Source organism: Rhinopithecus roxellana, chromosome 2 (assembly GCF_007565055.1).
Source record: "Rhinopithecus roxellana isolate Shanxi Qingling chromosome 2, ASM756505v1, whole genome shotgun sequence".
NCBI lineage: Eukaryota > Metazoa > Chordata > Mammalia > Primates > Cercopithecidae > Rhinopithecus > Rhinopithecus roxellana.
Window position 1 is genome coordinate 128,802,722 of NC_044550.1, and position 17,305 is coordinate 128,820,026.

At 35.1% G+C, this 17,305-nt stretch overlaps 1 protein-coding gene across 4 annotated transcripts in view; it reads left to right on the plus strand.

The window, feature by feature from the left end:
• Positions 1-13,559, plus strand: part of NFXL1 (nuclear transcription factor, X-box binding like 1) — an 80,278-nt gene extending 66,719 nt beyond the window's left edge. For 3 of the 4 annotated variants that reach the window (XM_030919623.1, XM_010370800.2, XM_030919629.1), the window contains exons 20-23: positions 5,721-5,825; positions 8,882-8,968; positions 9,641-9,694; positions 12,458-13,559. In XM_030919623.1, the coding sequence (XP_030775483.1) occupies positions 5,721-5,825; positions 8,882-8,968; positions 9,641-9,694; positions 12,458-12,631 (420 nt within the window). In that variant the 3' untranslated portion in view covers positions 12,632-13,559. Of the gene's footprint in view, positions 1-5,720; positions 5,826-8,881; positions 8,969-9,640; positions 9,695-12,457 lie in introns of those variants that run through there. The other variant, XR_748778.2, reaches the window with a different exon arrangement.
• The last annotated feature ends 3,746 nt before the right edge of the window (positions 13,560-17,305 follow it).

Consider the following 17,305-nt stretch of genomic DNA (forward strand, 5'->3'; position numbering starts at 1 on the left):
CACAATTCCTTCCAAGAGAATAAAATACCTAGGAATCCAACTTACAAGGGATGTCAAGTACCTCTTCAAGGAGAACTACAAACCACTGCTCAGTGAAATCAAAGAGGACACAAACAAATGGAAGAATATACCATGGTCATGGACAGGAAGCATCAATATCGTGAAAATGGCCATACTGCCCAAGGTAATTTATAGATTCAATGCCATCCCCATCAAGCTACCAATGACTTTCTTCACAGAATTGGAAAAAACTGCTTTAAAGTTCATATGGAACCAAAAAACAGCCCGCATTTCCAAGACAATACTAAGTCAAGAGAACAAAGCTGGAGGGATCACGATACCTGACTTCAAACTATACTACAAGGCTACAGTAACCAAAAGAGCATGGTACTGGTACCAAAACAGAGATACAGACCAATGGAGCAGAACAGAGTCCTCAGAGATAATACCACACATCTAGGGCCATGTGATCTTTGATAAACCTGAGAAAAACAAGAAATGGGGAAAGGATTCCCTATTTAATCAATGGTGCTGGGAAAATTGGCTAGCCATAAGTAGAAGCTGAAACTGGATCCTTTCCTTACTCCTTATACGAAAATTAATTCAAGATGGATTAGAGACTTAAATGTTAAACCTAATACCATAAAAACCCTAGAAGAAAACCTAGGTAATACCATTCAGGACATAGGCATGGGCAAGGACTTCATGTCTAAAACACCAAAAGCAACGGCAACAAAAGCCATAATTGACAAATGGGATCTAATTAAACTAAAGAGCTTCTGCACAGCAAAAGAAACTACCATCAGAGTGAACAGGCAACGTACAGAATGGGAGAAAATTTTTGCAATCTACTCATCTGACAGAGGGCCAATATCCAGAACCTACAACGAACTCAAACAAATTTACAAGAAAAAAACAAACAACCCCATCAAAAAGTGGGCAAAGGATATGAACAGACATTTCTCAAAAGAAGACGTTCATACAGCCAAGAGACACATGAAAAAATGCTCATCATCACTGGCCATCAGAGAAATGCAAATCAAAACCACAATGAGATACCATCTCACACCAGTTAGAATGGCAATCATTAAAAAGTCAGGAAACAACAGGTGCTGGAGAGGATGTGGAGAAATAGGAACACTTTTACACTGTTGGTGGGATTGTAAACTAGTTCAACCATTATGGAAAACAGTATGGCAATTCCTCAAGGATCTAGAACTAGAAGTACCATATGACCCAGTCATCCCATTACTGGTATATACCCAAAAGATTACAAATCATGCTGCTATAAAGACACATGCACACGTATGTTTATTGCGGCACTATTCACAATAGCAGAGACTTGGAATCAACCCAAATGTCCATCAGTGACAGACTGGATTAAGAAAATGTGGCACATATACACCATGGAATACTATGCAGCCATAAAAAAGGATGAGTTTGTGTCCTTTGTAGGGACATGGGTGCAGCTGGAAACCATCATTCTCAGCAAACTATTGCAAGAACAGAAAACCAAACACTGCATGTTCTCACTGATTGGTGGGAGCTGAACAATGAGATCACTTGGACTCGGGAAGGGGACCGTAACACACCGGGGCCTATCACGGGCGGGGCGGGGGGGTAAAGGATTGTATTGGGAGTTATACCTGATGTAAATGACGAGTTTATGCATGCTGACGAATTGATGGGTGCTGACGAGTTGATGGGTGCAGCACACCAACATGGCACAAATATACATATGTAACAACCCTGCACGTTATGCACATGTACCCTAGAACTTAAAGTATAATTAAAAAAAAAAAAAAAAGATAAGCTGTTTGAGAAGCCAAGGCCAAAGGAATGGGCTCCAGATACCGCCCCCTTCCAGAGCAAGGTTGAAGGAGAAGAAAAAGACAAATTATTTTACTATTACTGTTTCCCCAGGCTTCTTAAGCGTGTAAAATGTAAATACAGACATTTTACAAATGTCTGTATTTAGCCAGTTCTTGTTTTTCTTTCAATGCAGCTACAAGGCCACCAGCTATGCAAGGCCACAAGTTATGTTATGCTATAGATTATGTGACCTATCATATGATCAGCTGCTTTGGTTTTATTTATTGTAAGTCCACTTACAAAAACCCCGCTCTGTGTCTGTTTAATGCTCAGCTTTTTGGATGCGAATCCACTGAGCTGAAGTGTACCTAAAATAAACAGTCCTCCTGTACTCAAAAAAAAAAAAAAAAAATTTAAAAGTAGCACTTTTGTGACTTGCTTATGTATGTTTGTCATTTTTAATTGCATATAGCTGTAGTCCATTGATTCCATTGTATGAGTACACTATAATTTATTTGTTTTACTGTGGGTGGACATTTGAATAATTTCCAACTGGGGTTGTTATCAAAAATACTGCTGTGAACATTCTTGCTTTTGCAACCTGGTACATAATGTGCACAGATTTCTGTAGGCATGCAGTAGTGTAATTGCTTGGTCATAGGGAATGTTTAATTTTGACTTTAATAATATCAAATTGATTTCCAAAATGGTTGTATCCGTTTATAATCGGTAACTTTTCCAGTTACTGAAAAGTATCAGAATGTTTTTCAACTTTCCATTGATGAAAGTTCTTGCTCTTTCACATCCCTACCAACATTTTGTGTGGTCAGCATTTTTTATTTTTGCCAGTCTTTTTGCATCTCATTGTGGTTTTAATTTACATTCTCCGGTTACTAGTGAGTTTGAATACGTTTTCAGGATTAGAGGTATTACTTTTGCCCGTGGGACGTATGTTGGATACCAGCACAGTACACCTAGATGAGTTTCAGTTTTCCTAGTTGCAAATTGCAGAATCAATTTTAGCTTACTTATGGAAAAAAAAAGGAGAGAGAAGACATTGTGGGGAGCATTTGGAAGACACTGGGGAGTAATTCACAGATCCTGAAGGAAATGCTGTACAGTCAAGCTTTGGGAAAGGCAGGATCTCTGCAGCCTAAGGGGACTTTACAGTGAGATGACTACTTAAACCACCATCTCGCTCTTTTAAGTTTTTAGATTCCCAAGACAGAAAACTTAATAGACTCACCATGGATTCAAGGGCTCCTTTTGGCACAGGCAACCCAGTCAGGGAACTAGAATAGGTAGCATAGCCATGGCTGTGGCTACTGGGGGAATTATGATGAACCAGGCAGCCATCCCAATGTATGTCTTCTACAACTTTTACCAGTATGTGGCAGGGTCACATGAAGGATTTAGAGAGAAAAAGATACCATTTATTGAAGGCAGAAGACCTAGCCAGAGAAAAGACAGACTTTGAAGATGTCAATGAAATTGTGAAGATGAGTATGAGGTCTTTTAGGAGGCAGAAAGATATAACATCAAGACCAGTGATTTTTGACCTTTCATCAGCCCCCAGCGCAACAGAATACTGTTTACAGTGAAAGATGACACTATAATATAGCCACGATCCTATGTGTTTTCAAAAGGTCTTCCTTTATTGAATCTGATAAGCTTCCCTCTTCACTTTCTCCTGTAGAATCAATCATTGATTTAAATGATAGATATCAGAGGCCGAGAAGAATCGGGGGAAGGGGATAAAGTGATGTTGATTAAGATATATTTCCAAATAGCTAGAAGAGAGGACTTGAAATGTTCCCAAAACATAGAAGTGATCAATACTCAAGATGATAAATACCCTTAAATACCCTGACTTGATCATTACACATTCTATGTGTGTAATAAAAAAAATTACGTGTGCCCTATAAATATGTACAAATATTATGTATCAATAAAAATGTAATAAATTTGAAGTGGAAGGGTTAGTTACTTTTTAAGAGACGATAACTAATGTAATTACCTTAGAGATTAATTAAGGAAAGAGGATATAGAGATGTATTTTGAGAGTAAGAATAAGTGGTAAGCTAATGCCAAATGTTTATGAAGTCTGGCTAGAGGCACTGGCAGGAATGAAGGTAAGAATGAAATTAAGCAATACAAAGGCTTGAAACAACCTCTGTGAGGTAAGTATTTGAAAATGAATAAATATTGAGCTTGTTAAGTAGTATTCAGTGTCCAGTATTAGATATAGGGAAAAACAAAACTGAAATCATTCAGAAATACCTGGACTTATTCTATTAATAGCCGTTCTCTGCCCTATAGTAGGATTAGTGGAAGTGCACAGTGTGAGTGATCTGAATTTAGTTTTAGTATGAATGCCTCAGCGAAAAATTAAAGAACAAAAAAACCTAGTCGCACATTAGAAAGAGACTAAAGACAAAGGAAAAGGATTCTAAATTTCTTAAAGTGAGTGGAGTCAGTATTTCGAAAGATCAATCTGGTGAATCATAGAGATCAGTAATTAGAGAATTTAAATGTTTACTGAGGGTTCTACTATTTGGGAGGTATCTTTGTTAGGGATTATGACATGAGAGGCACAAAGAAATGCAGATGTTCCTCGGTTTACAGTAGGCTTATGTCCTGATTAAACCCATTGTAAAACTGGAAAATGGTTTTAAGTTGCACCACCGTAAGTTGATGACTGTGTAAGACCATTGCCCTCAAGGAACTTAAAATAATAACAACTTTTATTATAATAACTAAATATACTGAACTCATTTAATCCTCACACATATATAAAGTATTAGCTTTATAAAGTACTAATACTCTTTTACATGTGAAATTTTACATGTGAAACACAGAGAAGTCAGGTGACTTGCCTAAGATCCTGCAGTTAGTAAACAGATATCCTGGGACTCAGTTGCTGATAATTTGACTTTGACATTTAACCCCTAACAAATAGTGTATTTTATATACATTTGGTTGGAGAGAGAGAAATATATGAAGTACCTAAAAAAAATTGTTTTTTGCAAAATTTCAAGACACCACAAGCAATGTTACAACAATTTAGAAACAGATTTCTTACTTAACTACTATTATTTATTTATATATAGACAGATTATATCAGGCCATTATGGTTATTTAAGTCATGTCTTAAAGTGTGGATAAGATTTGAATAGACAGACCATTAACATTCATCTTAACCCTTGACTAGGATAGGAAGACAGTAAATAATTGAAGACACGGAGCATAGACATCATGGCAATTACTGAGTTGTTTTGGCTGCCTAAATGATATGCTTTACTATGTAGTCAGAAGGGTAAATGTTGTAGAATAAAAGGCTAAACAGTTGTAACACAATGTACAATGGCTTAAGGACAAGGCATTTTCTTTTTTGTTTTTTTCCCACAATGCAATACAGGGAGGGTAGGTGTGTCATTGTATTCCATGTGTTCACCCATGAATCCAAGTCAGCTGGCGACTCTGCTCTCTTTGGCACATGGTTTCTATTATTGCTCCAGCTTTCATCATTTCCAGCACATGGGGAAGAGAAGAACATGAAGTATACTCTTGAAATGATTTGAAGCATGAATCACCTGTACTTGCTTACATTTCATTGACCAGAACTTAGTTACATGGCTATAACTAGCTACAAGGGTGGCTGTAAGATATACTGTTGGAGTGGAGCTGGGGAGAATATTTAATTAAATTTAATTAAATTATATATATATATAATTAAATATTTAAAATAATTTAAATCTAAAAGAAAAAATAGTTTACAAATTAGCCCATTAGCTAGGATTGATTGACCCTTTGTGTGATGGACTCTCTTAAAACTGTTGGGGTTTAGGGGAAGGTAGAGTATGATCAAGATGTAAGTATGTAATTGCTTTATTTTGATTTTATTTTAGCTTCCTTGTGGTCATAGATGCAAAGAGATGTGTCATCCCGGTGAATGTCCCTTTAATTGCAACCAGAAGGTAAAACTTAGATGTCCTTGTAAAAGAATAAAAAAGGTAAATATTTTAAGTTATTGAAAATACTTTTCTATATAAATTGTTTTTGTATGGTTTTCTTGTTTTTGTTTTTTGGTCTATATGTTTTGGTAGTTGTTTGGCTTTTTTTGTTTTTGCCTTTTAATTTTAAGGTTTTACTTAATAGAACCTTTTTATTATTAAAATGAGCCTACTTGTTCAGTAAACACTTACTTTAAAAATAAGCTTTGGTGATTTAATTTTCTGCAATTTAATAGTAAAAGGAAAATTATTTTTTATGTTAGAACCAAGTTCAATGCCCTCTTGGTCAATGTGCTTTAGATTTGAGGTCTTTGAACAGGTAACACAATGTAATGGATAGAATGTCTCATCACTTAAGAAATGGCTTAAGGCTAAGTTTGTTGCTATTATTTATGAAATGCTTTTTACCATCAGTATTGTCCTTTGAAAATACTGCCTTAAAAAGACCTCATATGAATAGCCTTATAAAGTAAAATAACATTTAAACTTGGAAAGAACTAATTTTAAGATAAAATGATGGTAACAGAGGAGTAAATGGGCAAAAACTAATGATTACAAAGCCTGATGGAAACAAACTATATACTGCTCAACAAAACTTACGAAGGAAAATGTAGTAACCTGATAGTCTTTTTCTTAATTCTGTTTCCTTAATCTTCCCTATTGGCAATGCTTACTCCTTTGAAACCAACTTTTTTGACCTCTGATTTACCCTATCTCAGTTATAGTCGTAACTCCTTTTTTCCTTCCTATTTGTATTGTCATTCCCTAAAGCTTGTCTTTTTCATGTCTTGAAATTCACTTTTATTCATCCATGTGATGGATATGTATTGAGGATCTTTTATAGGTCCTTTGCCTTTCATTTTTGTTCATAGTTTCTGATATGTTTTCCTAGGATAGGGAACTTCTGAATTTAAATTTATACACTTGGCCTTTTAGGTAGTGGAATCTTTAAGTTTCAGAAATTTAAATTGACCACCTGTACATGAAAATAAATACTTGGTCAAACCACTTTTAATCTGAGATGTCTCTTAAGTTTTCTCTGAAATCTCATGTCTTGTCCAAGTGCCGTATGCCACCCTACCCATTAGTACTTTGGAACAACTCTTTCCTGGGCTTTGGCCACAACTTCGTGACCCATTTCCTTGTCTCTAGTCACGCCACTTCCCTGTTCTAAATTCTTCAATGGCTCTTCATCACTTATGGAAAAAGTGCATTGTATAAGAAATGTGTGGGTATATGCAGACTTGGCATACCAGGGAGGCTGTGCTAAGACATTTGCCTGCTTGTTCAGTCTCATCATCTAGCAATCATCTCTGTTAATCTGTTACTTAAGTGCCCTAATACATATATTGTACCCTCACTTAGCTTAGGCTGTGGCAATGTATATATTTCTTTTTCTATGTAAAATACAATGTTTTTTTCCTTTACCTCTCTGCTGACTAGAATCCTGCTAATACTTATTGCAAGCACTTCCTTATTTGAGAAGGTTTTCCTTCCCCAGGTTCCCTTGGGAAGGCTTAGCTGTTCCTTCCTCTTGACTTTCTTTGTACTGGATTCATAACGTAGAGCTTTGTGATTCTAGGTATCTGTAACCTTGTTTCCTCATCTGTAAAATAGAGTTTATAGAGAGTTATTGAAAGGAATAAAAGAGGTAGTGCTTACATAGCATTTAAAACAATGCTATGTTTAATAAATGGTAGCTGCCATTACTATTGTTACTTATTTAGCACTTAACAGATTATTATACTGTTTATTTCTTATTGTGTTCCATTTCCCTGTCATAGTGTTTAGCATGTTATAGGCACTCTGTAAGTATCTTCTGAATGAGAAAAAATAAAATCCTCTTCTAGACTGATGGACTTAATGTCTGTAAACACACGATACTTATTTTTGTCTCCAGTGTTTGTTCATGTTAATTTTCTTCTGTCTGGACTGTCTTTGGAGGAAAAGACTGTTTATCACTAAATTGAGCCAAAAACGAAGAACTAAGGAATAAAAAAAAACAAAAACAAAAAAAAAAACCATCCAAGTAATAAAATTCCATGCTATAAAATGCTTTCACTAAACACACTTTACTCAGGATTTGGTAATCTCATGTCTAAGCTGTGGTAGATTTGAACAAAAAACTAGAGTCTGAGGTTCTGGTGAGACAGGAGAAACTGATACAAATTAGATATACTGAGAGTAAAAGTGACACTGGCAGCAATAAATGAATGAATAAAAGATAGATAAACATACTACAAAAGGCAGTCTAAGACTAATATAAAGACCACTCTTCTACTCAGTAGGTCATTGTTTTATTCTGTCATAGTACAGAAATTGGTCATAGTTTTGATGTCAACACATCAAAAACAGTAGATCAGTGTTCTTTCATTAAGGAGGTAGTGAGGTGCCAACATAAGCTTTAGAACAATTTTCATCTATACTTAAAAGAAAAAAAGTTTAACAGTCAAGAGAAAAATTTGTAGCTCCCTAGAAAACTCTGTAGAGCTGCACTATCTGAGATGGTAGCCACTAGTCCCTTGTGGATATTTAAATGCAAATTGTAATGAATTAGCATAAAATAATATTAAAAATTTGGTTCGTCAGTTTCACCACCGACATTTCAAGTGCTCAGTAGCCATATGTGGCTAGTGCTACTCTGTGGACTAATGCAGATTTATAACATTTCCATCCCACACACATACCAGGAAGCTCTGTTGGACAGCACTTTTGTAGAACCTTGTATTCCCTGGACATTTTATAAGAATAACAAACAATAAAGAAAAGTAAAGAAGAAAAACAACATTGGAGCTAAGTCTGATAGTGGCATATAGTAATTATTAAGTGGATTTAAAAAATTTTTATGGTATTATCTTTTTTAAGTTAAGAGAAAGTAAGAGAGTAATCACTATTTGAACCAGATATTTAATGCTTGCAACCATATCATCATTAAATATTAAGTCACATCAAATAATACTTACAACCTTAAGCTATTAGATAAACTTTGCTTTTTTATGGCAGACAGGACTTTGAGGGGAAAATCATTTAAAATTTGAAAATTGGGTTGTTTATAGGAATTGCAATGCAACAAAGTACGTGAAAATCAGGTTTCAATAGAATGTGACACAATGTGCAAGGAAATGAAGCGGAAAGCATCTGAGGTAATGTCTTGTTAAATATCATTTTAAAGGCTAGTGGCCTTTCCTTCTTATTTTGTGTATTTGTGTGCTTATTAAAAACAACTTGAAATCTCATTTTTTTTGCCTTTATAATAAAAGCCTAGTTTTATAGGCCTATTTTGAATGGCAGATTGGGATTTTCATTGCCTAGTGTATATCAAGACTTTTCGTCTTCTATGCCCACTACAAGATTTTGAGATTCTTTGCTGCTTGGGTTATCTCTAGTGTTACTGTTTCCCTCCATTGACCCAATCAGTGATCTCTTGATTTTGTTTAAAAGTAAGGGTTCCCTTCCATGATAACACATTTGAGATAAATTTAACTCTAGAGAAACAACAGTATTTAATAATTAATTCTAGATTCTTAATATAGCAAAGAGGAAAAAAGGCAATTTTAAAATTTGTTGTTACAATGTTTTAACTCTGTAATATCGATATTACTTGTTAAGCTGAAATATTCATATAAGGTATAACACGCTACCCATCACCACCTTCAGTTTATTAGATAGTGCCTTGGTAAAATCTTGTCTCAGTATAGCATTTACGTTTCTTTAAATGATTTCAAGCTCCTTAAAGTTGATATGGGTAGATGTTAAAATTCCATATAAAATGTGATGACTAAATTGTAAATTGACTTTTGAATGTGTATAAACAGATAAAAGAAGCAGAAGCCAAAGCTGCTTTTGAAGAAGAAAAACGAAGACAACAGGTAACCAAACAAAATACCCAGATTTATGTCTCTTAGCATCATTGCTAGATTTTGTGCAAACACAGGGTGTGTTCCAAGGTCAAACTAAGGGCTAGTCTGTATTGTGAACTGAAAAATAACATAGTTCTTGTAAAACGAAAATGAGCCATCTACTAAGTTCACTTTAAGTATACTGAAACTCTGAGACGGTATGAGATCTCATGTATTCCCCAATTTTTTTTTTTTTTTTTTGTATTTCCAATTTACTTTCTTGCCAATATCATTCATACTTCAGCCAGAAGAATTTTAATTCCTCCTTTGGCTGGGGAGTGAGAGTGAGCGAATCATCACCATTATAAGGCATCTTCTGGAGACCTTGAGTTTACTTGTCTAAAAGTATTTGAGTTCTATTTTACTGACTTGCAGACCACCTGTAACAAATAAGTGCCGTCTACTAATCAGTACATTTATTTTAATAATACGTTCCCATATTTCCCTAGTAGACCTTTAAATACAGGATTATAACCTGTTTTTTGTTGTTACCAAGATAACAAGTACATTCCCGATACTCCCTGTTTAAGTATTTACTTTATTGATCATATACTTCAGTGAGTGGCTTGACTTTCTAATAGTGATGTATAACTTTTTATTATTATTTGTCAGTTTGTATCTTGAAATGCTTTATACTTATCAGATTATATTGCATACTAAACTACTGCCTTTATGAATGATGAGATTGAAACTTGCATGATTTGCATGAATAAGGAAATTCAAACTTTGATGAGTTGTAGGAACGATTAGAACAATTAGGAACATTAGAAGCAATTCATGTAGTAAATAATGGTTGGCCAAGATGACCTTTGAGATTTTATGGTTCTGTAAAGTTGCTTTGCCTGATATCCCCAAAATAAGTTATCAGAGCTAATAGAGTAAAACATAAGTTGGCTGGAATCCTAGGAGATTAAGTTATTAAGAATAGTTTAGTATGTTTTCTCCTTATTCCCTTTGCGTCATGGATGAAAATCTTAAATACATTCTCTGTTTACTGACTCTTTAAGCAGAATATAATCAGTCCTTAGTATATGTATGTTCTGCATCTGTGAGTTCAACCAACCACAGATCGAAAATTTTTTTCAAAACAAGTAAAAAAATAAATAAATAAAAAATAATACACATTTTAAAATACAGTGTAACACCTATTTATGTAGCATTTACATTGTTATAGGAATGTAATAGGAAATCTAGAGTGATTTAAAGTATACAGGAAGATGTTTGTATGGTATTTGCAAATCCTGCACTATTTATATAGAGACTTGATCATCCTCAGATTTTTATATCCAAGGGGATCCTAGAGCCAATTTCCTACGGATACTGAGGGATCACTGTATACAGCACATAATATATACTTGGTGACTGTGAGTCACCACTTAACCCTCAGTTATTTTATTGTGTCTGTAGTCCTCAAGTTTGCCTGCTTTTAAGATGTTTTGACATTTTTCTATATGTCTGAAACTAACCACTTGGGAGTAGTCTGACATTTTGGCTCATTGAAGAATGCCACTTTGTATTAAACTAAGTTTATTATTAGATCTTTTTCAAGTGTGGTTTATGGCCACAGTAATGAATATGTGAACTAAAGTTTACATTTCCTCCTGTTAAATAACCATTTACAAAGTTTTATGTGGATATTATTAAATATATACATATTTTAACTATTGTCTTAATTATGTACTATATAGCATATTACATTACATTATTATGTATAAAAGTTTAATAAGTACTTAGCAGTAGGATAAAAATCCACATTTGATATTGAATGCAATTCAGTTATCTTCTTTTAGTACTAGTTTAAAATGTTTATGTCTAAAATAGTCATTTTGATTTTAAAGCGTGAATAATTTTTTCCTGTGAAGAATTTTTACTATTTTTAAAAAATGTCTTTTAAAAAAATGTATAGAGAAGAATCGAGTTCTGGCAGCTTTTTTCTCTTTACTCACTTGAATTTCTTTCTTAAAAGCCACTAATGTTTATTGCATGCATTGTAAACAACTAGAATTATAGGTATCTTCATTCTCACTAGGCATCACAGCACTTGCTAGAAGCTTTGTAGAATGCCAGTTCTATAATAATTGGATTGAAGTATAATGGTGTCAGTGTATAAGACCAGTGTCTATATTTTAGAGCACCCTGATTTAATAAGACATTTTATTTCATTTTTTATTTTTATTTTTTTGAGATGGAGTGTCTCTCTGTCGCCCAGGCTGGAGTGCAGTGGCGCGATCTTGGCTCACTGCAAGCTCCGCCTCCCGGGTTCATGCCATTCTCCTGCCTCAGCCTCGCGAGTAGCTGGGACTACAGGCACCCGCCACCATGCCCGGCTAATTTTTTGTGTTTTTAGTAGAGACGGGGTTTCACCGTGTTAGCCAGGATGGTCTCGATCTCCTGACCCTTGTGACCCTCACGCCTCGGCCTCCCAAAGTGCTGGGATTATAGGCGTGAGCCACTGTGCCCGGCCTAATCAGACATTTTAATATTTAGTGTCATAGTCAGCCCTACAGTTTGAAATAGTCTCTTCTGTTATCTCCCAGTCTCCTTTCTGCTTACATAAACCCTGAATTTGTTGAATACAATCAGTGGTGGAGAGTGGTGTTTTAAAACTCAAATCAACATATTGACTATATATCATTACTATTAAAACATTACCCAAATTGATTTTTATGTGAATGGAAAGTTTCAAATCAACATATGCATTGAATTTATTAAAATGATGCTATTTTTATTTAGGCTGAACTAGAAGCTTTTGAAAACAGACTGAAGGGTCGTCGGAAGAAGAACAGGAAAAGAGATGAAGTGGCAGTGGAGCTATCACTATGGCAAAAACATAAATATTATCTCCTTTCAGTGTGTGGAGCTGTGGTTGTGGTGTTTGCATGGTACATCACCCATGATGTCAATTAAAAAAAGTTTCTATCTTTTAATATAACTCAGATTGGATTTAGATAAGTTGTTAAATTTGAAATATTAGAAAATGTATATTATAGAACATGATATATATTTACATTCATCTCTGTATTCTCTTTCAGCTGTTGTTAGAAGGACAGAATGTTAAACTTTATCTTAATTAGTATACTAGAAAGGGCAGTATAACACTGTTTAAAGTGAAAGCATGACTGAAATTGTAAAATATTTCATAAGGCTTAGAGGCAGAGTAACATGTGTTTTTTTTCATTGGACTTCCTTATACTAACTTAGTTTTTTCATTTAACATTTCAAACCAACACTTTAAAAAATAGTTCAGATGAAACTGAGCCATATGTGTAGTAAGAGAAATATTTCTTAATGTTTTGGTTACGTATTATAGAGTACTTTTCTTGATCCTGTTAACTTTGTACTTTTTTAAAAAAGTGATTCTCTAACAGGCCTCTTAAATTGTTACATGAAGGTATATAATTAGATTTCAGATGTTGGTTTATTGAAGAATTTTTGTCAATAAATGTCATGTGGCTTGTTCTTCAGAGTATATAGTTATTTTCAACAAATACCAAGCTAGATTCCTCACATGTGGCTATTTCTTATGTAAGAAGCTTTTCACTGAAGTTGGCATGTTTCGTAAAACTTGTATGTGTCTTTTAAAAATAAGAATAAAAGGAAAATGAGTATTTATAAAGAATATGTGCTGATAACAGGGCTTATGAGCTTTATGTACTTTAATGTCATTTCTCTTTACCACAATCTTAAATAGATTTCAGCTGAAAATAATCAGTTCTTATGAAAACAAATGGAGAAATATCAGTAAGTCAAATCTGTTTGAATGATAATTCCTTTCAAATAGTTTTACTATTTAATTTATATGATTAATGTTTACATTAAAATTTTTCATACCAAATTTGTAATCTAGAATATTTATTATTAGCTAAAATATTCAGGAGCCTATAATTTTAAGTTAGGCATTAGTGTCAATGTATAAAATTCTAATACTTCATGTGAAAGACATTCATTGATGTATACCTAAAAATATCTAAAAGTGTTAGAAATGTGTTTTAAGCAGAAGTAGGAAGTAGGATTTTAAAATTTTGCTGGATCTAATTCAAAATTTAGTGTCATATTCTTTTTTTTTTTTTTTTTTTTTTTCCCCACTCTGTTGCACAGGCTGGAGTGCAGTGGCGTGATCTCAGTTCACTGCAACCTCCACCTTCTGGGTTCAAGTGATTCTTGTGCCTCAGCCTCCCAAGTAGTGAGGATTATAGGCATGTGCCACCAAACCCAGCTAATTTTTTTTTTTTTTGTATTTTTAGTAGAGATGGGGTTTTGCCACGTTGGCCAGGCCGGTCTCGAACTCCTAGCCTCAAGTGATTTGCCCGCTTCATCCTCCCAAAGTGCTGGGATTACAGGCGTGAGCCTCCACACCTGGCCCTAAGTATTAGCTGGTGTCCAGAATTAAAGGACAGTCATTCCTTTCTTCATAGGTGTTTTGATTTTAGAATTGTTAACCTTTCCCAGTGGTAGAATTACAGGGCTGGCATTTCAGAAGCTCTAAATCAGATACACTACACTCAAGTTATTACCTGCACTAACTAAAAGTTGAGTGTTAAGGGAATAACCGGGTGTCTACATGGAAAGTCATTTCCATCTATGCCAGAATCTTGGCCTATTAAGTGAACATGAGACCTAGTTCATATCTGTTGTTTGTAGGGCTTCTGTACTTGCTAATTTTTTTTTTTTTTTTCCTAATTGGGGGAAAAGAATTTAAGAGCAGAGGAAGGAGACTGAATGAATGCTGTATGAAGTTGTTTGTTGTTTTTTCATCTTTTTGGCTAGCTCAGAACATAATTAATTTACCCAAAGTCACACAACTATTCCTTCACTTATTCAATCAACAGATGTGTTTCCTATATGTCAGGAACTTTCTATGTTCTGGAGATAATGGTGATCTTTCCTCCTATATTGCTAAGGCACAGACAAGCACAGGCAGGCAATAGACATAAAAAATGAACATGATTTAATGTGTGGTAAGTGGTATTCAAGAAAATAAGAGGAGTGGTATAGAATGTGGTGGAAGTAGGGGGTACAAGGACACTGGCTAACTTAGAATGGTAAAATCCCTCTGAGATGGGGACATTTGAGCCGTGACCTGAATGACCTCCATTTGAAGATCTGTGAAAAATCTATACGAGAGAAAGCATTAAGTACAGAGTCCCCAGGTTGGGAAGTGCTTGGCACACCTGAGGAGCAGAAAGAAGGGCTGGTGTAGCTGGAGCCTAATGAAATTTAAATTGAGAGGAGGATATGTCTAGGCCAGTTTATGTCATGCTTGATAGACCAGGGTAAGAAATTTAGGTTGCATTTCAGTTGCAGTGGACAGCACTGGAAAGCGTTAAACAAGGAAGAGCCTTTTTTTGTTGTTTTTTTTTTTTTTTTTTAGGGACCGCTGGCTACAATACGGAGAAAAGACTATAATGGTGCAGGGACAAGTTAAGTTTTATCTAAGTAGTTATACTGATTTGTTCTGAGGGAAATAAAGTAACGCATATTGTCCTTTTAGCTTCAATCTGAGCAAATTAGAGAAGGAATGGAAAAATTTACCAAATAGCCACTAACAATGGCCTAAGATTGTGAATGTGATGGTCTTGTTTTCCTACTTACTTGTGGCATTAACAAAGTGTATTAGCTTCCTATTTGAAATTTGTGGAATATGTATGTTGAAATCTTAGTTTTTCAGTTTAAACACCTTTAGGAATTGACAAACAGTGTTGGTTTTTCAGTCAGTTTCACATCTAAATTAAATGAAAACAATCTCAAATAAGTATAATTGCTACTGAAATTGTCAAAGAAATTTTACTGAGGCAAAGCAGTGCAAACATTTGCCTTCTATAAAGAAATTATGACGCTTGAACTTAATGGCTATGAAGGTTAAAAATTTTAAATACAGATTAATCTCTGTGCTAGTGTTTAGAGAGAGATGACATATAAGAATTTTTTGGCTCTTCATGTTATTTTAAATGCTCATGAGTAATACCAGAAACAGACTTTATTTGGAAATAGATATACTATTTAAGACAAAATTTGAAGAGATTTATTTTAAAGTGCTCCATTTTTCTTTGAGAAATATTTTTTTTCTTTGCCTAGATACCTGGCACAGTGATAACTTAGTAGAAGACTCTGTCCTCACTATGCATATGGTCTGTGTTGCGGGTTCTTCCACATAAGCAAACAGGTGAAGATTAAGCCAGGCCAAGAGAGCCGTAGAAAAGAAGGGCCACCCATGTGGGGGATCTAGCCCACTGCCAAGGGTGACTTTTTAGGATGCTTGGACCTCATCCATCCTTTTATAATCAAGATTATTAAAACAGTGGGAGATGCTGTATGCTGATCTCCAGAAGAACAAAGGATTAGTTGGGTGTTAAACCAAGAACACTAAAGGTGCAGCAGTAGCCAAAATTTTTGCGATAGGACAAAATTTTTGTCCTATATACCTATATAAATTTTGGTATAGGACCAGGTACAGGACAGTAAAGGGAAGCCTGTAAAAAGAACCTCTGAGGACCCAGGTGACTCTAGCTGTTAATGTCTGCCTGTCCTTGGATGTTGGGAACTGAAGCAGATGTCTAAGCTGTAGAGCTAGAGTTGACATGAGATAGCTCTGTCTCTTCTTGGGTCTGTGGAAGTTGCTGTCTTTATTAAAGAGTGGCAGTGTTTAGACCACTCTAAGACCCAAGGCTTATGAGGCAGGCTGGGGAGCTTCCAGGGTGAAGAAGAAGCCAAGTACTAGCTACTACTTCCTAGAAGAGATGCGAGAATTTGGGAGTAGTGGGAGGAACTGAGAGGCCCTCTGATCTCCAGCGACTTAGACAAGCAAAACCAGGTATCCACCTGTGAAGCCATTTTTTATATATTTTAGAATCTTGGCATATTGAATAAGCTCAGGTCTATTGCTTACTAAGCTTCTGTTCTTGGTAAGTTTCCAATTAGTAATTTAAGTCATGCTGTGAAGGATTATATGCAGTTTGAAACTCCACAGTCCAGATTCATTTGAGTTAACACCCCTGTATCCCATATATGTATTCTCTTAATATATCACCTAATATTTCCAAAGCCCCCCCCAGTCACTTTCATCTGATCATCCTCTACTCACAATACTTTTTCCTCATAGCACTAACTAGTACCTGTCCTCATATTAAGTGTCTGTTTATTATCTGCCTCCTTCCCTGGAATGTAAACTTCATGAGGGCAGGAGTGCAGTTTCATTTATTACTATAACCTCAGAGTAGAGAAGCATGCCTGGCCACATAGTAGATGCTAGTATTTGTTTCCTAGGGCTGCTGTAACTAATACTGTACATGAGTGACTTCAAACAACAGAAATTTATTCTCTCACAGTTTAGGTGGCCAGAAATCCCAAACCAAGGTATAACAAATTATATCTGTAAAGCCCTTATTTCCACAGAAGGAAGGTGACATTCTGAGGTTCTGGGTAGACATTAATTTGGCAGGGAATAGTCGGGGGACACTAACCTACCACAGTGCTCAGTAAATATTTATTGGGTGAATGAAAATTCAGAGTGTATTCTAAGATGTAAACTCCTTGGACATTTTCATCATGGTCTTCTCTTAATAATTGCTACAGAAGGTAAGG